The 25,450-nt window shown below is 41.8% G+C and overlaps 1 protein-coding gene across 3 annotated transcripts; it reads left to right on the top strand.

Annotated features, from left to right (window-relative positions):
- Positions 1 to 4,858: 4,858 nt before the first annotated feature.
- On the top strand, positions 4,859 to 24,367 carry med20 (mediator complex subunit 20). 3 transcript variants are annotated; one of them, XM_043716550.1, is made up of 4 exons: positions 4,859 to 5,054; positions 16,640 to 16,791; positions 20,387 to 20,640; positions 22,773 to 24,367. In XM_043716550.1, exons 1-4 carry the CDS (start codon positions 5,041 to 5,043, stop codon positions 22,986 to 22,988), a joined length of 636 nt encoding a protein of 211 aa, XP_043572485.1. In that variant the 5' UTR covers positions 4,859 to 5,040; the 3' UTR covers positions 22,989 to 24,367. The 3 variants fall into 3 exon arrangements, with proteins under 3 accessions (XP_043572485.1, XP_043572486.1, XP_043572487.1); XM_043716552.1 differs by lacking the exon at positions 4,859 to 5,054 and adding an exon at positions 17,231 to 17,327 and having other exon boundaries at positions 16,700 to 16,791; XM_043716551.1 differs by lacking the exon at positions 16,640 to 16,791.
- Positions 24,368 to 25,450: the final 1,083 nt, after the last annotated feature.

Genomic DNA, 25,450 nt, shown 5'->3' with positions numbered 1-25,450 from the left:
ATTGTCATGGTCACTGCCCCTGCAAATTATTCTCCTGCAAGTTGGACTGGGGCAAAAACAGAAATTGATGAAAAAAGCTCAGCAAGTCTGACAGCAGCTGTGGAGAGAAATCAGACTTAACATTTCTGGTCGAGTGACCCTTCCTCAGAACGGATTCACTTGAACTGGGATTGTTTCCCTTAGACTACAGAAGGCTGATTGAGATCTACAAAGTTATGAGGGCCACTGATAAGAACTTTTTGCCCCTTTATAGTAGAGTCAGTAGTAGTAGGAGGTGGGGTGGTGGGAGGGTGTACAATTTTATAGGGGAATTTGTTCCAAGCGGGTAGCTGGGTGTCTGGGAATTATTGCCTAAAAGTATGGAATAGATGGGAACCCTCAAGGTAATTAAAAGTATTTAAATCAGCACTTGAATACTGTAATATACCAGGTTATGAGGCAAGTGCTGGAAAATGGGACTGGAACAGATAGATGCTTGATGACCAGTAAAGGACCCGATGGCCTGAAGAGCCTTTTTACCTGTGTAAGATCTCCTTGATTTTATAGGCGAAAGTGAAGACTGCAGATGCTGGAGATTAGTCGAGAGTCTGGTACTGAAAAAACACAGCAGCACAGGCAGCATCCGAGAAGCAGGAAAATCAACGTTGAGCAATAGTAGATGGAGATGGGGGTAAAGGTAAAAGAGGGAATGATGAAGCGGATAGGTGGGAAGGAAGATGGACAGGTCATGAAGGCGGTGCTGAGCTGGAAAGTTGGAACTGGGGTAAGGTGGGGGAATGGGAAATGAGGAAACTGGTGAAATCCACACTGATGCCATGTGGTTGGAGGGTCCCAAGGTCGGAGATGAGGCGTTCTTCCTCCAGGCATTGGGTGGTAAGGGAGAAAGCCTAGGACCTGCATGTACTTGGCGGAGTGGAAAGGGGAGTTAAAGTGTTCGGCCATGGGTGGTGGGGTTGGTTGGTGTGGGTGTCTCGGAGATGTTCTCTGAAGCACTCTGCGAGTAGGCGACCTGTCTCCCCAGTGTAGAAGAGACCACATCGGGAGCAATGGATACAGTAAATGACATGTGTGGAAATGCAGGTGAAACTTTGATGGAGTCTTGGATGGAGGTGTGGGCACAGGTTTTTCAATTCCTGTGGTGGCAGGGGAAGATGCCAGGAGGGGAGGATGGGTTGTTGGGGGGCCTGACAAGGTAGTGGTCGAGGGAACGGTCTTTACAGACTTTATGCTTATTAAAAAGGTTCCATCAGCTTTACTAACTGATCATAACATTTTGTCTCCAACCCCATAACCTATGTTCCTCTAATTCTAACTTCCTGTCATCATTGATTTTAATCACTCCATCATTAGTGGCTATACCTTCCCTAGGCCTCCATGCTCTGAAATTCTTGCCCTATATTTTCCTGCTTCTCTATCTCCCTTTTGTTTATACTCATCTTAAAACCTATTTTTTCTTCAACAAAACATTTGGGCCCTAATATTGTTTTAAGTAGCTCAGTATATAATACCCCTTTGAAACATATTGGCATGTTTTATGACATGAAAGATCCTATATAAATACAAATTGCTCCCTCAATATACTTTTGGTCCTTTTACCAGTTTCCTTAATTGGCTACTACAGTCCATGCCCATCACTTCAAGACTTGATTCTTCTAACAGACAAATGGATTTCAGAGGTTCAAGAAGGTGGCTCATCACCACCACCTTTTTAAGGGCACCCAGGGATGGGCAGTAAGTGCTGATCCAACCAGAGATGTTCATTCCATGAGTGAATGAAAAGAATTCTGCACAAGTCTCAACTCACTCAAAACAAGACAGATGCCCTCAAAGGTTCACTTTTCTGCCATCGTTCCAAAACTCACACTTCTTTCATATCCAGCTGGGACATGAGAATTTAAGTTTAAGCCCCAAGGTGCAATAATTTTGAAACATGCTGCCTGATATGGTAGTGGAAATACTTTCAAAACTTTGAAATGTAATTATAGCATAAATCCATAATTATTTGAACAGAGAAAATAGAGCTATGGGGAATGAGCAGAAGGTTGGGACTAGTCGAATTGCCCTCTCAATGAGAAACTATCGACATAAAACACCCGGTAGGTTCGTATTGTGCTGCAGGATTCTATGGTACAGGATTACTCACATGTTTGGCAAAGGTCAAAAATGCTCTGGTTCCTCAGGATCAATTTAGCAGCTGGCTCTTGTCTGCTTCAATCAGCATTGTATCATCTTGTCCTGTAAGTGGAAGGACAACGTCAAGATGTTAAAGTAGTTGGGAACTCATTGTGGCGATATGCTTCTGCCGCAGCATCATTTTGCATGTCTGTCAACACTTGTAAACATGGACATATATTGTGTAATTAAACGTTGTTCAGATGTCAATATACCACGAATTTGCGATATACGTAGAGTTGGGCGGTGTGGACTTGTTGGGCCGAAGGTGCTGCCAGATCTGCAAAGTTAAACTCTATTTTGATATCCAATCTGTTATGTGTTTTTTCGGTATCCCTTTAGTTCTACACAATATGTATTTTGGCACTACATGCGACTTCAATTAAAATCAGGGGAGATGTTTGAAGATTAGTCATACAGTCATACAGCACAGAATCCGACTCTTTTGTCCAACAAGTCCATACCGAACGTAACCCCAAACTAAACTAGTTCCACCTGCCTGTTCCTGGCTAATATCCCTCCAAACCTTTCCCATTCATCTACTATAGACCAGTGAGCCTGACGTCGTGGGCAAGTTGTTGGAGGGAATCCTGAGGGACAGGATGTACATATATTTGGAAAGGCAAGGACTGATTAGAGGTAGTCAACATGGCTTTATGCATGAGAAATCATGTCTCACAAACTTGATTGAATTTTTCGAAAAAGTAACAAAGAGAATTGATGACGGCAGAGTGGTAGGTGTGATTTATATGGACTTTAGTAAGGCATTCTACAAAGTTCCCCATGGAACACGGGTTAGTAAGGTTAGATCTCATAGAATACAATGAGAACTCACCATTTGGATACAGAACTGGCTCAAAAGTAGAAGACAGAGGGTGGTGGTGGAGGATTGTTTTTCAGACTGGAGGCCTGTGACCAGTGGAGTGCCACAAGGATCGGTGCTGAGTCCACTACTTTTCATCCTTTATATAAATAATTTGATTGTGAGCATTAGAGGTATAGTTAGTAAGTTTGCTGATGACACCAAAATGGGAGGTGTAGTGGACAGCGAAGAAGGTTGCCTCAGATTGCAATGGGTTCTTGATCAGATGGGCCAATGGGCTGAGAATTGGCAGATGGAGTTTAATTTATATAAATGTGAGGAGCTGCATTTTGGGAAAGTAAATCTTAGCAGGACTGATACACTTAATGGTAAGGTCCTAGGGAGTGTTGCTGAACAAAGAGACCTTAGAGTGCAGGTTCATAGCTCCTTGAGATTGGAGTTGCAGGTAGTTAGGATAGTGAGGAAAGCATTTGGTATGCTTTCCTTTATTGGTCAAAGTATTGTGTACGGGAGTTGGGAGGTCATGTTGTGGCTGTACGGAACATCAGTTAGGCCACTTTTGGAATATTGCATGCAATTCTGGTCTCCTTCCTATCGGAAAGATATTGTGAAACTTGAAAGGGTTCTGAAAAGATTTACAAGGATGTTGCCAGGATTGGAGGATTTGAGCTATAGGGAGAGGTTGAATAGGCTAGAACTGTTTTCCCAGAGCATCGGAGGCTGAGAGGTGCATAAAAATCATGAGGGGCATGGACAGGATAAATAGACAAACTATTTTTCCCTGGGGTGGGGGATTCCAGAACTAAAGGGCATAGGTTTAGGGTGAGAGGGGAAAGATATAAAAGAGACCGAAGGGGTAACCTTTTCACTCAGAGGGTGGTACGTGTATGGAATGAGCTGCCAGAGGAAGTGGTGGAGGCTCATACAATTGCAACATTTAAGAGCAATTTGGATGGGTATATGAATAGGAAGGGTTTGGAGGAATATAGGCCAGGTGCTGGCAGGTGGGACTAGATTGGGTTGGGATATCTGATCGGCGTGGACGGGTTGGACGGAAGAGTCTGTGTCCGTGCTGTACATCTCAATGATTCTATGACTCTACTGATCCAAATGTCTTTTAAACATTGTAATTTTATACACATCCATCACTTTGTCAGGAAGTTCATTCCACCGCTAACCATTATCTGTGTAAAAGGTTTGTACCTCACGTCTTTGTTAAATCTCTTTCACTTTAAAAAATGTGTACCCTAGACTTGAAATTCCCCATCCTAGGGAAAAGAAAACTACCATTAACCCAGCAGTATTGTAGAAAACAATGTAGATGGAACATTTTTTTTAAACCGTGTTTAATTTTGCTTTAAATAGTTCCCTTACTCTCAAAGGTTGGTATGAGGTCGTGATCAAGTTTGTCATCAAGGGCAGGGGATGTTTGTCTGCCCTGGATCTTTAATGCTGGGATGCCTGTTCAACCCTGATTGTGGAGAGCAATTGCAGCTAGGAGGTCTGCTTGTCCAGTAGGGGCGCGGTTGCGGGAGAGCCACTTGTCCAGTCGGGGCGCGGTTGTGGGAAAGTCACTTGTCCAGTAGGGGCGCGGTTGCGGGAGAGCCACTTGTCCAGTCGGGGCGCGGTTGCGGGAAAGTCACTTGTCCAGTAGGGGCGCGGTTGCGGGAGAGCCATTTGTCCAGTCGGGGCGCGGTTGCGGGAGAGCCACTTGTCCAGTCGGGGCGCGGTTGCGGGAGAGCCACTTGTCCAGTCGGGGCGCGGTTGTGGGAAAGTCACTTGTCCAGTAGGGGCGCGGTTGCGGGAGAGCCATTTGTCCAGTAGGGGCGCGGTTGCGGGAGGGTTACTTTGAGTGAGGTGAGAGACGCCTCTTGGAGGGTTTGCGATCGTCGCGGTGCGGACAGCGCAAGGGAGGAGGTGAAGGATGGTGCAGTATTGGCGCTAAAAGGGAAAGAGGGAGATTGTGATCGTATCTTAGCAGCAGGAGGTGACTCAGGAGGGTGTTGAAGGATTGCAGAGTTGGAGGAAGAGCCGGAGCCGAGAGGATGGGTGTTACCTGGTGAGAGGCACCTTTTTCATGAACTCTCTTTATTCAAAAGAACTGTCAGTGCAGGGGGAGGGAGTTGAGCTTTAGCAAGGCAACCAGAACTGAATTCAAGAGCATTCAGTAACCTGGGATCTCCAAGACAATTTCACGTGTTAAATTTGTATTATATAGAGCAAAAAAGACGTCAAAGCATCCCTCTTTGTCAGGAGCCTCCAGCATTTCTTGAATGTGGAATATCTAAGTTGCTTAACTCATTGCAAATCATTCTAAGGTGAAATGCTTGTGTCGGATTCGTCCGTTTTTATCTTAAATGATTTCTTTCTGACACAATTACAGATTCTGACCAGTTCCCCTCTACTATCAGACGTGAGTGTAACTGGAATCAACATGCATATTTAGGCCTCACAGAGGGACTAAGATTCGAGACTTGCTTTGCACTTTCTGCTCTGAGTTGTAAATTGGACAAGGAGTTGGGTTGGTTTTTGTCTCCAGAGGATGCTGGGGGTCTGGAATATACTACCTGAAAGTGTGACAGTGGTAGAAACCTTCATCACGCTCATGAATATATATATAAATTGTACTTGTGGTTCCACAACCTCCAGGGTTACAGACCAAGATCTGGAAAATGGCATGGGCACAATGGGACCGAATGACCTCTGTCGCAGCTGTCAATTTTCTACGTTTCAGAGGCATTTGGGTTGAAGGGGTCATTAGAGGTGCAGGAAAATAAAAGCAAAGTACTATGCATGCCAGCGATCTGAAATAAAATTCAGGAAACTCAGCAAGTCAAAGGGCCTTTTGTCATGAGAGAAACAAGCATTAGGGTTTTGACTCATGAACTGTTCATATTGATCTCAAAACATTAACTCGTTGTCTCTCCAGAGATGCAGCCAGACCTGCTGAGTTTCTCTAATCCTTTTTTTTAGCATGTAGACACATGCAAAGTTGTGTGGATTAGTGGTGCTGGAAGAGCACAGCAGTTCAGGCAGCATTCAAGGAGCTTCGAAATCGACATTTCGGGCAAAAGCCCTTCAGGAATAAAGGCAGTGAGCCTGAAGCGTGGAGAGTTGGTCTAATCCTGCCAACACAACCCTTGTTTGTTTTTCCAAAATACAATACCTTGCATTTATCCAAATTATCTGCCACTCAGTCCATTATGATCAAGTTTCCTTGCAATCCTGGACAACCTTTCTCACTGTAATGTAGACTGGGAAACTGGCAGAATAGAATAGAGTCTTTATAGGAAGCATAGGATGAGGATTTATAGTTGAGGGGACTGTGGGAGTCAGGGGTTTGCAGTGTATATCGGTGGCCAGCCCTATCCTCAGCAATGGAAACAGATGTCGAGGAAGGGAATTGAGTCAGATGATGATTATGCATCTTCACCCTCACTTTGGCCATTTGGCAACATAAGCTCATGGTTAGGCACCTGACCCTCTGGTGATGTCTGCTTATTTCAAAGTAGTGGCAAGGTCCTTCATGGCTGCCATCTGCCTTTGCCACTTGCACTCCACAGACTGCTACCACGTCCTGATAAAGCTTGGTTCCCATAATGAGATGCTGAGCAGTGGACCAGTTCGAGTTTTTGCATTTTGAAGTGACATTGCATGAGGGATTCTCTAGCCCTTGCTGTTTTATATAATGTCAAATATCTGTCCATGTAGATGTCAGCAAAAGTTGGTTTTATCTCCCTGCCACACACAGCCAATCCCTTGAATAAAGACATGTTATAGCATGGGGTTGGCCACCTGGAAATTATTCCTGATGAAGGGCTTATGCCCGAAATGTCAATTCTCCTCCTCAGATGCTTTTCTAGCACCGCACTCTCGACCTGGAAATTACCCAGCTATTAGATTCTCAATCCTGATTTTGGAAATCACCATCAAATAATTCTGTGAGAGTGCAGCAAGGCACTATCTTAACATATCTTTACTCTCACTTGTAGTTAGAATATTATCTAACCTGAAGTTTATCAAAGTGCTGTTGATAGCAAGAACTGCTAAACGTTGATGAATACCAATGATTTGACTCTTATTTCTTTAGAATTTCAGCGTTATGCTGTCCAAAAAATTCTGTTTTCAATCCTTTATCATTGTGGTGCATACCACAACTATCCTTGAAAGGGTAAATATTTTAAAAACATAAAATGTCATATCATATCACTAGAACTGCTTACTTTCATTGACAATCCTAACTATTGCACGCAACAGGTTTAAGTGAATAAACTGACTCGTGTCAGCAATGATCCGAGGCAGCATAGTATTCAATATTCTAAAGCTATTGCCAATATCCTTGCTATGGAACCCAAGTAATGTTACTAGTTTGGGCCAGAGGGCATCCTGGAGGTTTAATTATATGATCTTTCACTCCCACCCTCCCACTGTTTGCTGCCCAACACTCCCTTTTCTCCTGTACCATGTGTGACATCAACAGACTCAGTTACTCAATTGGGTGGTTCTGGACTCAAAATATCAGTTTTCCTATTGCTGGGGTCGGGGGGAGTTCCGACTCATCCATGCTGACCAGATATCCCAACCCAATCTGGTCCCATCTGCCAGCACCCGGCCCATATCCCTCCCAACTCTTACTGTTCATATACCCATCCAAATACCTATTAAATGTTGCAATTGTACCAGCCTCCACCACTTCCTCTGGCAGCTCATTCCATACACGTACCACCCTCTGCGCGAAAAGGTTGCCCCTTACGTCTCTTTTATATTTTTCCCCTCTCACCTTAAACCTATGCCCTCTAGTTCTGGAAACCACCTCCCCAGGGAAAAGACCTTGTCTATTTACCCTATTCATGCCCTTCATGATTTTATAAACCTCTATAAGGTCAGCCCTCAGCCTCCGACACTCCAGGGAAAACAGCCCTAGCCTATTCAACCTCTCCCTATAGCTCAAATTTTCCAACCCTGGCAACATCCTTGTAAATCTTTTCTGAACCCTTTCAAGTTTCACAATATCTTTCTAATAGGAGGGAGAACAGAATTGCATGCAATGTTCCAACAATGGCCTAACCAATGTCTTGTACAGCTGCAACATGACCTCCCAACTCCTGTACTCAATACTCTGACCAATAAAGGAAAGCATACCAAATGGCTTCTTCACTATCCATTCTACCTGCAACTCCACTTTCAAGGAGCTATGAACCTGCATTCCAAGGTCTCTTTGTTCAGCAACACTCCCGAGGACCTTATGATAAGTGTATAAGTCCTGCTAAGATTTGCTTTCCCAAAATACAGCACCTCACATTTATCTAAATTAAACTCCATCTACCAATTCTCAGCCCATTGGCCCATCTGATCAAGAACCCATTGCAATCTGAGGCAACCTTCTTCGCTGTCCACGACACCTCCAATTTTGGTGTCATCTACAAACTTACTAACTATACCTCTTATGCTGACATCCAAATCATTTATATAAATGATGAAAAGTAGTGGACCCCGCACCGATCCTTGTTCCACTCCACTGGTCACAGGCCTCCAGTCTGAAAAACAACCCTCCACCACCACCCTCTGTCTTCTACCTTTGAGCCAGTTCTGTATCCAAATAGCAAGTTCTCCCTGTATTCCATGAGATCTAGCCTTGCTAACTAGTGTTCCATGGGGAACTTTGTCGGACGCCTTACTGAAGTCCGTATAGATCACATCTACCACTCTGCCCTCATCAATCCTCTTTGTTACTTCTTCAAAAACCTCAGTCAAGTTTGTGAGACATGATTTCCCACGCATAAAGCCATGTTGACCACCCCTAATCAGTCCTTGCCTTTCAAAATACATGTACATCCTGTCCCTCCAACAACTTGCTCACCACTGACGTCAAGCTCACTGGTCTATAATTCCCTGGCTTGTCCTTACCATCCTCCTTAAACATTTGCACCACATTAGCCAGCCTCCAGTCTTCCGGCACCTCACCTGTGACTATCGATGATACAAATATCTCAGTAAGAGGCCCAGCAGTCACTTCCCTAGCTTCCCACAGTGTTCTAGGATACACCTGATCAGGTCCTGGGGATTTATCCACTTTTATGCATTTCAAGACATCCAGCACTTCCTCCTCTGTAATATGGACATTTTTCAAGAAGTCATCATCTATTCCCCTATATTCTAGATCTTCCATATCCTTTTAAATAGAAAGTACTGATGCAAAATGCTCATTTAGTATTTGCCCCATCTCCTGCGGCTCCACACAAGGGCCACCTTGCTGATTTTTGAGGGGCACTATTGTCTCCCTTGTTACCCTTTTGTCCTTAATGTATTTGTAAAATCCCTTTGGATTCTCCTTAATTCTATTTGCCAAAACTATCTCATGTCCTCTTTTTGCTCTCTTGATTTCCCTCTTAAGTATACTCTTCCTGTCTGTCCTGGGGATTTATCGACTTTTATGTGTTTCAAGACATCCAGTACTTCCTCCTGTGTAATTTAGATATTTTTCAAGATGTCACTATCTATTTCCCTACATTCTGTGTCTTCCATATCCTTTTCCACAGTAAACACTGCTGCAAAATACTCGTTTAGTATCTCCCCCATCTCCTGCGGCTCCACACAAAGGCCGTCTTGCTGATCTTTGAGGGGCCTTATTCTCTCCCTTGTTACCCTTTTGTCCTTAATGTATTTGTCATAACCTTTCTTTGATCATGAGTTTGGTTATTTGAGCTATTATTTCCTTATGTGATTCAATGTCCTGTTTTATTTTATAATGCTCCTGTGAAGTGCTTTGTGGCATTTTATTATAGTGGAGGCGCTATATAGATGAAGGATGAAGTTGTAAAACATACTGTGGTGCTTCAGAAGGTCGCTAATTATTAACAGCTATATCTTTTGGCCTTCTGACTGTTGATTCATTTCCTGTTGCTGGGAATATTAGTCAATCTAATTTCACTTTCTTAGTTGTAGTAGTTAGTGCTCAACAATGTTTTCTGTAGGAGTAGATAAGGGGACCTGAATTTTCAATTTGATTTTATTTTTCCCTAAAAATATACTTTATTCTTAAAATTTGTAAAGGAGCAGCACATAGTAATGTGGAGCTGATACTGCATTAAGTATAGTAAAGGGCTTGTAATATGTGGCACTCTTGAGATGCCTCTCAATACAATGAGAGCTAAAATTTATATCCAATTCATGTTAAGTATTCGAACCATTTTTAACTTGGTTTCCACTCACTTGTTGTAAAATGGCAGGAGGCCTTGATTTTGTTTCTTTCCCAGATGAGCCTTTGCAGCTGCTGCTTCTGGCTGTATGCATCCGTCAGCATGTAGTCCTGCCCTTTTGGAAAGTGCCCGTCTGCAACACTTTGTCATGGGCACTCCTTGCACTAGAGCTCGGGGAAGTTTTGGGCCATCCAAAGTGCAGCTGTCACTGAGTTGATGGTCGTACAGCAGCAGTTGTTGTTTATCTTAGTGTGTGCACATAGAGCACTCCGTTCTGTGTTGCAGAACTTGTTGCTGGTCAAACAAGGTCTTAATTTTGTTTGAAAATTCTGCTGTTGAGATGTTCTACCAGATGATTTTCACAGTCTGCTCAGGGAATTCCATTTTTCTTTTCCAAAATATGTATTATTCATGGAATTTAAAAAAGTATATTACAAGCCCTTTCTACTTAAATTACAAAATTTACAACAAAATTTGTCACCTCCATTCATCCTGTTCCACTCTCGGGTGTTTCAATACAATTGTAATTGTACTAATATGTACAATATGCATTCCATGTTAGGAATGCCAATGATAAAATGCCATCAAATCAAACATTTTGGAAAGTGCCATAGAAATGAACTTCTCATTCTAAACCATGTTCCACTCTGAGATGTCTCAATGTAGTTCAATACTTTTGATATTCACAGTGTACATTCCTTGTCAGGTGTACAGCATGGTAGGTTCTACTGTTTAACAATCCCTCAGTATATCATGACTGAAAGGCCTTAGACAGCGATCTGTCCAAAAAACAGACACACAGGCAGATAGAGACACAACCAGCCAGCACCTCTGTGGACTCTCTCAAGCTTCCGTGTGTCCCACCAACATGTAGCCCTGGATCTTGGAATATGCCAGTCTGCAGCATGATAGAGAGCAATGTTTTGCACTGAAGGGCCAGCCTACAGACCAAGGCATTAGATGATTATTTAAATAGAAATGCTATTCAAATTAATGGCAAAAAAAAGTAAGGGAAGGGCACTGAGTTATAATGCTTATTCAGAGAACTGGAGCAGTACAATGGGCCACACTGCCTCCATCTGCACTATAATTATCATGTGATTGTATGAAGCTTCAGACAGTCCAAAGGGTATCTTTCACCAGGTTGATAGTCCTCCAGCTACATTTAATAATGTCACAATGTGCATCCTTGAGAACAACCCGTAGGGCACAAAGCTCTTTGTGGCAGAGCTGCTCAAGATGAACCTTGACAAAAAAAAACACTACTTCTCTTCAGGGAACTGGATCTGACTGTTTCCAGTGTTGAATTTGCAGTCTGTTGTATTGCTTTATTTCTCTCCAGAGAATGCCAGTGCTTTTATGGTGGAGGTTCTTTACTGCAAAGTAACAAGCTGAGTTTTTGTTCTGACACTGTAAAGTTATTTTTAGTTACTTTCAACAGCCTGAAAGCTTTCAAAGTTACAGAAACAGAAGTGGCTACTGAAACGTGTCACTAGTCTATATCGCTCATCAAAGTAGACAACACACCAAGTGTAATCCTAAATAAGTTGATCTCCTGGTTGCTTTTAGATCATTCCAACATCAATTCCCCCTGATTTATTTTTTTAAAAAATTCTGCATATACAGTGGATTAGTTGTGTAAAGCCAGTTAAAACATTCCTGCCCAGACATATTTCACTTATAGAGTCATACTGGCCCAACAAGCCTATGCCGACCATAATCCCAAATTAAACTCGGCCCATATCCCTCCAAACGTTTCCTATTCATTAACATATCTAAATGTCTTCTAAAATTTGTAACTGTACCTGCATCCACCAGTTCCTCTGGAAGTTCATTCCGCACACAAATCACTCTGTTTTTTAAGAAAGAATTGCCCCTATGTCTTTCTTAAATTCTTCTCCTCTCACCTGAAAAATATGCCCCGAGTGTTGAAATCCCCTACACTGAAAACTATGCACCATCGCCTTGAAATTCTCTCCCCCCCCCCCCCCCCCCACTTAGGGAAATTCACCTTATCTATGCCCCTCATTATTTTATAAACCTCTATAAGGTCACCTCTTAACCTGACACCTGACATGCTGCTGTGAAAAATGTCCTAATATATCCACCCTCTCCTTATAACTCAACCCCGCCATTCCTGGTAACATCCTGGTAAATTCTGAATGGACCGCTCAAATTTCAAATCCAACGTTGATCTTGCTTTTTGTGCACCTTCTTTGCAGCCTTAACTTGTATTCCTTTCTCCATTCAATCACCCTATGATCTTCATATGGTATGATCTACCTGTACTGCACGCAAATCAAAACTTTTCACTGTACCTAGGTACGTAACCGTAATACATCAAACCAAATCACATAAATCTCTTCTGTACACTTTTTAAAATTTTTAATCTTTAGAGAATTTAATTTCTTCAAGCCTAGAAGCTAATAACTACAATATTACCATTGCGAAAGCTGCAAATAAAAACTTATCAGGGAGAAGAAAAGGTTTTAGAATTTCAGTAGTTTGAGTTATAAGTGTTTTTGGGAATGAATACACCACAAGTGTTCAAAGCTATTCAATCATTTTGCAAATTCTTCCAGAATTCCCTAGCTTCTGACCAGTCCCATAGGTTGAACAGTTATTCAAAAAAAGGCAGGTGAGAGAAATTATATCCAGTTATCCTTTTATCAGTACTCAGGAAAATTCTGAAATCTAATAGTTGAGGCATGATAATTGGGGAGTTGTAAAATCGTAATGTAATAAAGCTGTTTCATGGCTGATTTATGAAAAGGAAATGGTATTTAGCCAGCAATAAGTTTTTTATGAGGGTATAACTAGTCAGGTAAGTAAAGGGGGCCAGCGGAGATAGTATATTTTGATTTCCTAAATGGGGAAGGGAACACAGGCTGTGAAAGGATTTGGATGGGTGAAGTGAGTCTCGCGCACATGCTAGTTGGAATACTGGTACAATGCCTCAGATTCCAGTTAAGTAAAAACTGGTGATGTATGAATACAGTTTAAGAAGCCAAGCTGCCGTGAGCACTTTTAAAAAAAAATTCACCCATGAGGCGTGGAAATCACTGGCTCGATCAGCATTTATTGCTGATGCCTAGTTCCCTTTTGAGAAGGTGGTGGTGATGAGCTCCCTTCTTGAACTGTTATAGTCAATGTGCTGTAGGTAGACCCACAATGCCATCAGGGAAGGAATTTTAATAATTACTCTGTGTAAAATAATGGCTGGGCATGCTGACTAGCTTCTGTGCCGAGCTTTTCTTTTATTGGGGGTGGGGGGATGTACTTTCGAAGGTCAGTACTGCTGGATTTCTTATTTCCTTATTTTTCTTTTTTTCTCCTTCCTAAGAATTTGTACTGACGAATCTGTACCTATGTACCTTTGTACTTAAGATACCGCATAAATGGTGACTTGTAAACCTTTCACTGTACTCATGTCAGTACACTTGACAATAATGCTGATTCAATTCATTCATAGCCCTGGTCCTGAGTAGCTGGTTTTGAGACATGCTACTGGATAATGTGGGAAAATGTGAAGTTGTTTGCTTTTTGTTCGGATGAATTGAAAGGCAGAATATCTTTCAAAAAGTTGAGGTACTTGGAAATATTGATGTTCAGAGGGACTTGAGAGTCATTTTAATCACTAAAAGTTAACACATAGGTACAGCAAATATTTAAGAAGAAACAAATGTTAACCCCTAAGACAGTGGAATGTACAAGTCACAGAATCCCAACTGTGTGGAAGCAGGCCATCCGGCCCATCCTCAACAGTTCAAACCAACCCTTCACAGAGCATTCACCCTGATATCTCCCCCACCCCGTCCCAATCCCTGTAACCCTGCACATCCCTGGACTCCATGCGCCAATTTAGCATGGCCATTCCACCTAACGTGCAAAATCTGTGGACTGTGGGAGAAAACAGGAGCACCCAGAGAAAAACCTGCACATGGGGAGAGAGTGCAAACTCCACTCCCTGAGGTTGCAATTGAACCCAGTTCCCTGGCACTGTGAGGCAGTAGTTGCCACCCTTGTATAGTGGAGTGGTACAGGAGCTCAGTGAGAATACATCTGGGATGTTGTATATAGATTTGCTTGCCTTATCCAAGAAACAATACACCTGTTTTAGAGCACACACAAAAGAAAAATCCAGGAATAAGGTGTTTGTCTGGGGAGGGATAGAGTAAACAAGACTTAAATTACCCAGAGTTTAGAAGAATTAGAGGTCATAGAGTCATAGAGATGTACAGTACACAAACAGACCCTTCGGTCCAACCCGTTCATGCCGACCAAATATCCCAACCCAATCTCATCCCACCTGCCAGCACCCAGCCCATATCCCTCCAAACACTTCCTATTCATATACCCATCCAAATGCCTTTTAAATGTTGCAATTGTACCAGCCTCCACCACTTCCTCTGGCAGCTCATTCCATACACGTACCACCCTCTGCGCGAAAAGGTTGCCCCTTACGTCTCTTTTATATTTTTCCCCTCTCACCTTAAACCTATGCCCTCTAGTTCTGGACTCCCTGACCCCAGAGAAAAGACTTTGCCTATTTATCCTATTCATGCCCTTCATGATTTTATAAACCTCTATAAGGTCACCCCTCAGCCTCCGACGCTCCAGGGAAAACAGCCCCTGTCCATTCAGCCTCTCCCTGTAGCTCAAATCCTCCAACCCTGGCAACATCCTTGTAAATCTTTTCTGAACTCTTTCAAGTTTCACAACATCTTTCCAATAGGAAGGAGACCAGAATTGCACGCAATATTCCAACAGTGTCCTGTACAGCTGCAACATGACCTCCCAACTCCTGTACTCAATACTCTGACCAATAAAGGAAAGCATACCAAATGCCTTCTTCACTATCCTATCTACCTGCGACTCCACTTTCAAGGAGCTATGAACCTGCACCCCAAGGTCTCTTTGTTCAGCAACACTCCAGGTGGTTTCATTAAACACACAACTCTTAAGGGAGAGATGCTGGGACCTATTTACCCTGGCTTGGGCAATTTAGAACTAGGGATCCTAATTTCAGACTGGTGTCAACCATTTAGGACTGCGATGAGGAAATATTCCTCCATTCAAAGAGTTGTGGATCATTGGAATTCTCCATTTCAGAAAGCTATGGAGGGTCAGTAACATAATTGAGGTGAGATGAAATGGAACCTTTGGATAGTTAAGGAATGGACAGGTATGGGAATAGTGTGGGGAAACTGAGATAGAAGATCAGCTGTGATCTGATTGAATGTTGGGGCAGACTCGAGGGGCTGAATGGCTGACACCAGCTCCTGTTTCTTATGCTTAGAATTTATGACCTCAATTGTTTTAAGTAACACACAATCTGATTTGTACAGGTTCCAGTTTCACCCTCAAACCAATCTGGTTGGTTCTGTCAGTTTCTATTCCTGGTTTGTAATTGATCTGATTGGATCAGACAGTTCTCATTTCCTGCTTCCTAACGGATTTGGTTTGTACCAATAGTCACTAATCAAGTGATTTTTTTTTCCCTCTGGATACTGACTGTACAAAGTGAAAGGAAAGCTGTGTATCTGAGGGCCTGTTGTAAGGGGTCTGCATCAGAAATTTGTGAGAGGGCTAGCCCCTTCTCTGTGCAAGTATTAGGATTAGTTCCTAATCAGTGCCAAGGTACAATAACTGCTGTAACGGTACTGGGCCCAAAACCTGTTGGTCATGCATTCAGATTAGGAGGAGAAAGTGAGGTCTGCAGATGCTGGAGATCAAAGTTGAAACTTTATTGCTGGAACAGCACAGCAGGTCAGGCAGCATCCAGGGAACAGGAGATTCGACGTTTCGGGCACAGATTCCACTGTGACAAATTGTGAAATGGGATTTGTGTGCTCATATGAAGGACAATGCTGTCTTTAGTAAACCTGCCCACACTAACACCCCCACCACCTCCCAAACTTTTATTGAAAGCAGCCTGATGGCCCTATGGATCACTCTAGTCAAGTAGTGATTAATTGCAATATTGAAATGGTTATTTTTCAGGAGGATTTTCCAGCTCTGTACATCAGGTAATTGGGACGTTTAGCTTCCTTAGTTGAGGTAAATGTGAGCTTTGATTTTAATTTATCAGACAATGGTGTGTTCTTGCTTTGGGTTTAAGGGTGCTCTTGTGGGGAACAGTAGCATTCCTATTTCTGAGACAGAAGGCCCAGGTTCAAATCCCACCTGTTCCAGAGATTGTCATATATCTGAACCTTGATTAAAGATGTCTATGATGCTTGAATAGCCTGCTCAACCTTTTGCACTGGACTCGAAAACGTCTTATGCATCTGTATCCCACAGATAGGGAGATCTTTCAGGATGTGAGGTGAAAGAATAGAATGGAAATGCAAAACTCATTCCTTTGCTCTCTCTACTCCCAAACTTAAAATGCTGCAGGTGAATCTGTGCTGAGTTTTGTTGATCTGCTGATTCTCATTCGCAGCGTTTCCCAGATTCCTGCAGTTGAGGGGAAGAGTGTCCAGCAAGCAGTGGAGATGCTCACCAAAAAACTGGAGCTATTGGGTGCTGTTAAGCAGGGGACCTTTTGCGTGGACTGTGAAACCTATCATGCAGGACCAACTGTAACCATCCCAGGTAACTGTCACAAATACTGAAGACCCAGGAGTCCTTTTCTGCCATGTAGTAATTTGTGATCATTTCTTCACATGGTGTAAAATATAAAGGGACACACTTTCACAGCCTGCAGAGCCCTGCAAAACATTTTGAAGCAAAGTTGGCATCTTTGCTGCAACACTTGTAAGTCCTAATTCTATCCTTCTTGTCCCACTTCTTTCAACACTCCCATGTCACGCTTCTTTCTATGCATTTCTGACTCCCCCCCCCCCCCCCCCCCCCACTGCCTCTGTCCCATGCTTTGTACTTTGCTCTTCAGTTCCCCTTGCCTTTTGTTTTATTTCTCCACCAACCTCCTTCACCTGCTGCTGCCCCTAGTCTTTGGCAATCAGCCATTTGCCACAGGTTGCTGACCCCTGCGTGCCAGGTGCATCAACGTTTGCCAATCTTTGCCCACCAGATGGACCTAACAGCCAATCAGAACAGTGAAAACTGCATATTGTTGTTACGGACAGTGTAACTTCACAAACTGCTGACTTGGAAAATTGATACATAAAGTAAGTTTTGCAAAATGTTCCTGTCCTTTTCTCTGAGCAATTTCTCTGAATTGTTTCACAAGATGGTGCAAGTTAGATGTTGTTATAACCAGGTTTTTGTTTTGGGGACAGAATCAGTCCATTTTTCCTAATCCCTGATTTGGCTGCAACAAAGATTTTTTGGTTGTTTTTTGCAAGCTGCAGTATCACACTACTAACAAAACTCAATACCTGCCAAAGGTTTGCAAGTTTGTGAGTTTTTCTTGAGTAAAATGCAGTGGAATTTTATTACTCATTAACATGAAAAAGAAATAATAAAACATGACCTCAAACACACACAAACTTAAGTGTTAAGTTTGAAAGGGAGAGTGTGTCTGGAATAAAACAGGCAATTTAAAATCAGAGTTGTTACAACATACAAAAAAGGCCCTTCAGCCCATCATGTCTGCACACATCATAAGCATCTATATTCTAATCTAGTTCTGACTTCATTTTCTTTTCCAAGTTGGATAATCGATAATTCATCTTAATGTGCTTAACATCCAGAAAGATAGGAGGAGGACAGCAGCAGAATAATTGCTGCAAACTTGAAAAATCTATGATTGAAAATCTTACGTCATTCTGTAGTTCAATTTCTGAGGTGGTGGACAGAAAATATTACTACCTTCGTGTAACACAAACAGTTGAATGGCAGTTTCTTCTACATCATGTTGTAAACCCAGGAGGTTTAAATCCACTTCCTAAATGAAACAAACTGTCCTTTGTTTTAAGCTAAATGGGTTGCTCTCCATCTGTCTGGCAATAAAAGTAATTAGAAAGATTGGTAAGATGTTGACCTTTGTCTTAAGTGGCTGGATAAAATGAGGTGGAAGTTTTATTCCGGTATATGAAGCTTCAAGTGGTCCCCATTTAAAATACTGGCTTGAAGAAGAGTAATTTTCAAAATTGGAGCTAGGCCATTCAGGAGTAATTTGACAAATCAGTTCTTCCCAAGTGGTGTAAATCTGTAATAGTCTCTCTCTCTCTCTCTCTCTCTCTCTCTCTCTCTCTTCCCCCCCCACCCCCCCACCGAAAAAACTGTTGAAGCTTTCATGCTCAAATGACAACTTCAAATCTGGGATGAATAGATTATCACTGCTTCTCTTTACAGAGACACTGCTGAGTATTCCCAGTGCTTTCTATTTTTATTTATGGTATCATGTTCACTTCTGGGCGCCATAACTTCAGGAACAAGATATTAGCCTTGGAAGGGCTGGAGCGCAGAAGAAACATTTTTTTTCACTCACAATTGAGGGTGCTGAGCAAGCTCATTGAATGGACAGAAGCAAAAAACCTTCAACATGTAAAATGAAATAGCCTAGGAGCTGGAGAGTTGGATGAGGCTAAATTGCTACTTGACAGCCATGTGGCCTTTTCCATGCTGTGATTTTCTTCTGTTTCATCCTAACAGTGCTGGAGCTAATAGGGTTAAATTATGAGGATAGAATATGTGGACTAGACTTGCATATTTGAGTGTAGAAGATGAAGGAATGATCTATTTCAAAATATTTCTGATTGAAAGAACAGATAGAGAGAAGCTATTTTCACTTATAGTGTAGAACAAGGGGCATTGCCTTAAACTTAGACGTAGACCAGTCAGGGGTCATGTCAGGAAGCACATCTTCACACAAATGTTGGAAATCTGGAATTCTAAGCACTCGCTCGCTCGCTCAACTGCCCCCTGAACTAAGACAGTTAAATACAGATCAGTTGTGTCTTAATTAATGGACTGAATGGCCTACTTTCCCTTGCATGCAAAGATTTTGCACCCAGCAAGAATCAAAGGCTAGAGGTGGGGAGAGGAAGTTTGGGTTTCTTTTGCTTTCTTGATCAGAATGTCAGATTATTTAAAAAATTGGCATGAACGCTCTCAATGTCAAATTTTTCATGATCAAAGCCTTGCTGAGAGATAATGTCACCAACCTTGGAAGTGGAACTTGGCAAAGAGCTGAACGGAAGGCAGATAGGTTTTCTTACAGAAGAAAGGATTGTGTCTTATTTTGGTTTGTGCGTTTCTAACTGCTGTACCTCATTACAGCTGCTTGAAACATCAGGAACCATTATAGGTATGATGCCAGCTGGTATTGATGTACATAAAATTACCTCAATAATATTAAAGCAATTCACATTCACAGCCACCAGATTGGTGTCCCTAAGATGTTTATAAAAACTACCTTGAAAGACTGAACTGCTTGAAAGTTTGAGTGGCTCTTCATAATACATAGAATCACTTATGTTGCCATGGGCTTACCTATTCAGGAATGCAGTAGAACATGGTCTTTAAATGCTATTTCTATTGATGTTGGGCATGGATTCTCAATTTTATAATGCAAGACCTTTGAAATACTTAAGTGAATTCACTCGTGTAATGTCAATGCATGCAATATGTATTAAACATTTTCTTTTATAAACTTGGAGTGTATTTTGATGTCTTCCTGCATTACAATTTTGTCTTGCTTAAGCGTTTCCAATCTACTGAATTCAATGTTCATTTGCTGAAACAAACCTCAACCAGTGATCTCCAGAGGATGAGCATCTGCATTTGATTTTGGTGTTCATGAGTTCGGGAGAAGGCAATCAGCCAGAATTCTGGTTTTTGTTTGCCATCCATTGACTCTTAGTAGAAAACACATATGCATAGAGAGAGGACAGGGTTGTGAAAATGTATATGATAACTTGCATGGATGAATAGCCTACCATGTCCTACTATTTAACTGTGGGATAGCTTTCAAGGTGTAGTATCAGCAGGTGATCCAATGCCTATGGAATTTTAAGCCAGTCTGAATCAGTGAGTGCCTTCAGAAGAGGAAGCGGCTCAATTAATAAGTGATGTAAATCTCCTGCAGAGTGTAGTTAGAACTCTAAATACTGTGTGTGTGTGTGTTAGAGAGCATGATTTATTGCATCTTTGTTAGACAGCTGCAACACCCACCCTGAACTCAATGTGACCTTTGTGAGGCTGGATGTGTAACGAGGTCTTAAATCTCTTCTTTTGCCTTGTGCTCATTAATTCTAATGATATCCATCCTACTTTTCATCAGGGCAGGCTGCAAAGTTCATGTATGTTATGCACAACACAGAATATCCTCTCAGCTGCTTTGCACTTTTTGAAAACGGCCCCTATTTGGTGGCAGACTCAAACTTTGACACGTTGATGATCAAACTGAAGGGGTTTTTCCAGAATGCAAAAAGCAGCAAGATAGAGAGCCGTGGACCTCGCTACCAATACGGCGACTTCCTAATAAAGGTGGGGACAGTCACCATGGGACCAAGTGTGCGTGGCATATCAGTTGAGGTATGTTCATTGATTTCAACTGCAGGTACTTGTTCTTCGCACCTTTGTATTTTCCTGGCATTGTTTCTGGAGGATTCTTTGCCAAAATATTGTTTTAACTTTACGTTTATGTGATAATTAAAAAAGAAAAGTGCTCCCTTTGCTCTTCTTCAAAGCCTACTTTTATTTTTCCATGTTTAATGCATTGGTTTAGTTGAGTGTAATGTTGCATTTTGGTAAGGCTTAGCAAGGCAGCACGAACACATTTAATGGTAGGGTCCTGGGGGTGCTGTTACATAGATCCTTGAAAGTGGATTCGCACAGGGTAGTGAAAAAGGCATTTGGCATTCCCACCTTCATTGGTCTGAGCATTGAGTATAGGAGTTGGGATTTTGTGTACGGCCGTACAGTTCATTGAAGAGGCCACTTTTAGAATACTGTGTACAATTCTGATCGTCATTCTACAGGAAGGATGTAACCTTGAGAGGGTGCAGAAAAGACTTATAAGGATGTTGTAGAGGGTTTGAGTTACAGGGAGAAGCTGAAGAGGCTGGGCTTTCTTTCCTGGAGTGTCGGGGGCTGAGGGTGACCATATACTGGTTTATGAAATCATGAGGGGCATTGATAGGGTGAATAGCCAAAGCCTTTTTCCCAGGGGGAGTCCAAAACTAGAGGCCATAGACTTAAGGTGAGAGGGAAAGATTTAAAAAGGACCTCGGGGGTAAGTTTTTCATGCTGAAAGTGGTGCATGTATGGAACTGTGAGGAAGTGGTGGAGGTGGATATAATTACAACATTTAAAAAGCATCTTGATGGATACATGAATAAGAAGGGTTTAGAGGCAATTAGGAATAGGTCAGTTTGGGATGCCTGGTTTGCGCGGATGAGTTGTTTCTGTGCTATATTGCTCTGACTAATAAAAATTATGAATTCAAAACACATGCTAAGCAATGTATACTCTACCCATGGGGTATTTGGTCAAGAGAGAGATTCTAATGAGGGTGCTAAAGGTAGTGAGATGGAAAGGTGTATAATAGAGGGTATTCCAGAGTTCAGAGGCCCAAGCCCTAAAGGCATGACTATCAATGATTGAGCAATTAAAATTGAGGATACAGAAGAAGCCAGAATTAGAGGTGACAGATGCTTTTGAGGGCTGAGAGTCTGAAGGAGGCTACGGAGATATGTAAGTCAGGAAGCACAGAACTTGGTGCAAGTAAGAAATGGGCAGCAGCATTCTGGATAATTGCAAATGCAAAGTGGTATTTTGACCTGGGTTTGAGGGTGAGGTGGGTGGGTGCAGATTAAGGTAGTCACAAGGAAGATTGAGAATTTTCGTTGTTTGTAATTAAACAATATCTTCTGAGTGAAGACTTGTTTGTTCCTCACAAGAATGCTTGTAGTAAATTGCAGTTTGCAACAGCTTTGATAGAGCAGATGCGTGGTAAAATGTTCCATGTTGAGTGAGTTCCCAGTGCCTTCCCCCATGCAACTTTATTCAGTTAACTCTATGTGACAGGAGTGGCTAAAGGTGCAATCTGTGTCGATTCCGTCCTTTGATGTGCAAACTTGAATCACTCCTTGTGCCAAATGGGATTATGGGGAGGGTAAAGGAAAACGGATGTTGGATGGTAGAGATTGGTGGGGAAGGTGAAAATCAATTGTCCCTTTTTTAGTAATTACAACAATTTGATTTTTTTAAAACTTGAAATCAGAATGGGTGGTCTACAAAAAGAAATTGGATAGCTCCTGACTCTTTAGTTTAGTTTAACAAAGGTGCTGGACTGATGTCCCTAAACAATGGCAGAGGTTTGGAAGTCTTTCCATGAAGGGCAGTTCATGCTAGTCCAGTGTTAATTTTTTAAATCTAGATAAATGCATTTTTGTTTAGCAATGGTATTAAGGGAGGTGGGCCAAATGCAAGTATATAGAGTTAGGCCACTGACCATCCTTGATTTCAATGAATAGCAGAATAGGCTGGAGGGGCTGAATGGCCTACTCCTGATATCATGTATCCCTTCTTCCACTTTCTCTGTGACATCTGTTTTAGTCTTCTCTTGGCCTATCCTGGCAGTGACCTGACCGTACATAAGAGAAAACTTGCAGTTAAGTAAGATCTACATAAAAGAGTAAATATTGTGTTTTTCAAAATTCCAGGTGGAGTACTGTCCTTGCATTATCTCCAATGACTGTTGGAATCTCATGATGGAATTCATGCAAAGTTTCATGGGAAGCCATACACCCGGGATGCCTTCTGTATTCTCAGCAAAACATGATGGAATTTATACACCAACAGACACAGCTATTCAATACATGGAGCTGTTCAATAAGATTCGGAAACAGCAACAGGCCCCTGTGTCTGGAATTAGATAGACTACTTCAGTGTGGGAAATCTGAATTGAGTTGCATATGAACTTCATACTTTATATGTTTTGTTACTTTTTGCAGTCTAAACCACATTCTTGCAAAAGTAAATAGCACATGTTCAATATGGAATGTTCTAGGAATCATTCAAGGTGCTGCAAAAATTTCACACAGTACTTTCTGCTTCAAAGGAACAGAAGGTGTAGTCAAGAAAAATGGTTTGTTGCTTTCCCCCTCTATCGACAGATGTGGCCATTCAACATCTGGGTGTCACTTTTCTAATATGATCAGTGAAATCTTCCTGTGCGTTATTTTTAATCTCTCCTCTAACCCCACTATCCCAACTCTGCTCACACTGATTCCCTTGTTTGGAATGTCTTTGGAGTAGAATTATTCAATTAAATATGGCACAACCTGAAGAGATGACTCTGTGCTTTTGCAATTTCAAGCTTGGCAACCTTAAAACAAGTGGTGAGTGGAAGCTTTCAGCAAAGATCTGAAGGGAACGTACAGCCTTATGAAGAAGCATCAGTGGACCCAAACATTAACCCTGCTTTCACTCCACATGTGCTGCTAGATCTGCTGAGATTTTCCAGCGGTTTCTGTTTTGTTACAGCCTTGTGTTTGACCGCACATCCAATGATTGATTTGAAAGTCATGTGAGTGATTCAGACTGCCTGCCTGACTGTGGGTCATGTGGGGTTTAGAAATTCAGTGGCAAAGGAGAAACACTCTCCAGCTCCTAACAGCTGAATAATCTTTAAACAAAACCAATGTTGAAAATCCGAAATAAAAATAAAAAATGTGACAAATTTTCAGTAGTACATGCAGTCTCTGTGCAGAGAGAAAACTGCTGATGAAAGGTCATTTTGAATGTTTACTCTGTTCCTTACTTGCAGATGCTGCTTGACCAGAATATTGACTGTATTTTCTGTTCTGATAAATAAATTCTTAATGTCTTCCTGTGCAACCGTATAAGTCACAAGCTCAATGAAGATAAACTGCTTTGCTTTAGATTAGGACTGAAAGATTGTCTTAGGCTTTGTAAATGCCTTTTTCTTTTGCTGGTTCATGCTGGCAAATGAACTTACCGGCTTTGTAAAATTAGTGAGATAGATTTCAGTTTGTGTTAAAGTCTACATTGGATCAACATCGCAAGCACAGGCTGAGAAGCGAATTTAAACCAGAAGAATGTCCCATATCTGACCCGTTGACCCCAACTGGAGCAATTGTGTGGGCTTCTGGAGTGGACAAGAATGCTGCTTGTGACCAGACAGCCTGCTGAAGGCAGATCTGCATGTGAATGGTGCCCCTTGTGAGGTGCTGGTCAACTGCTGATGCTGTTGGGTGTTTCTAAATTTTGCCTATTAAACATTTGAAATTCTCTACAAATGTATCTATCATTGAATCTGGCTAATGCTGCTGCTTTTAAAAGAAAATCAAAAGAATTTGATGTGTTTGCTTTTTGTTTGTTGAGTGTCTGAACTATCTTCCAACTGGATAGTAATTAAAACTGGGGATAATTACTTTTTCTTTATCTCCTGGTCAAGGAGGGCTAAAGAACCACATGGTGTTCCACCTACCCAGATCGGCAAACTCAAAGCAAGAGTAAGGGAAGGATCACAATAGCCTGGATGTCTCCATTCCCTACTGCAATGAGATTCTTGAGGGCCATCAAAACAATTTACGGAACACAACTTATTCCCAAAAGTAAGATAAAACACCAATACAGTGGGGAGATGAGAAAATCCAATTTTATTGCAGTGAGATTTTAGATGCCTTAATTCTGAAGCTCATTATATCTCTTGTTTAAATCTATCCAGACTGTTATGTAGCATGTTGTATTTGTGCAATGATTAGTGGTTTTATCTATTTCTGAAAAAGACAATTCATTGATGGAACATATCACTCCACTACTGCCAGAGATTGAGATAGTGTCATAAACTGCAAAGGCACACCATGAAGTGACTTACTAACAATGTCAATTTTGGGAGGTGTTTGTGCTCTGAATCCTTTTCAAAAGTACAAGACCTACAGTGTGCTGAATGCAGAGAATTTGTGTTGATTTTGTACTGAGGATTGCTACAGTGGAATTGTTGGATTTATGAAGTGCTTTTGTGTCATATGGTGACTGGGTTAGCAGTAAAAGTGAGATTTAATTAACTGAGCAAATAGACAAACAGAACAACCTGTCTGCTGAAAAACAAAAAGAAATACAAATAGGTTAGAAATATGATACAAAAATAAAATGCTGGAAACGTTCAGGTTGTTTACAACATGTGGAGACAGCACTCTTGAGGGGCACACATTTGAAATGTAGACTAGTCTGTGATTGTTCTTATTTTTTTTCTCCCCACATCAACATTTCAGTTCTCATACTGACTGTTCTTGAGATAAGGAAGAGATTTTTCCAGTTCTTCAGCAACTTGTTAACATGCTTCCAGTGAAGACCTGGATAGAATGTTGGTACG

The sequence above is a fragment of the Chiloscyllium plagiosum genome, chromosome 26 (genome assembly GCF_004010195.1).
Source record: "Chiloscyllium plagiosum isolate BGI_BamShark_2017 chromosome 26, ASM401019v2, whole genome shotgun sequence".
Lineage (NCBI taxonomy): Eukaryota > Metazoa > Chordata > Chondrichthyes > Orectolobiformes > Hemiscylliidae > Chiloscyllium > Chiloscyllium plagiosum.
Note: the sequence above shows the minus strand (reverse complement) of the source record. Positions and strands in the feature narration are given on the sequence as shown.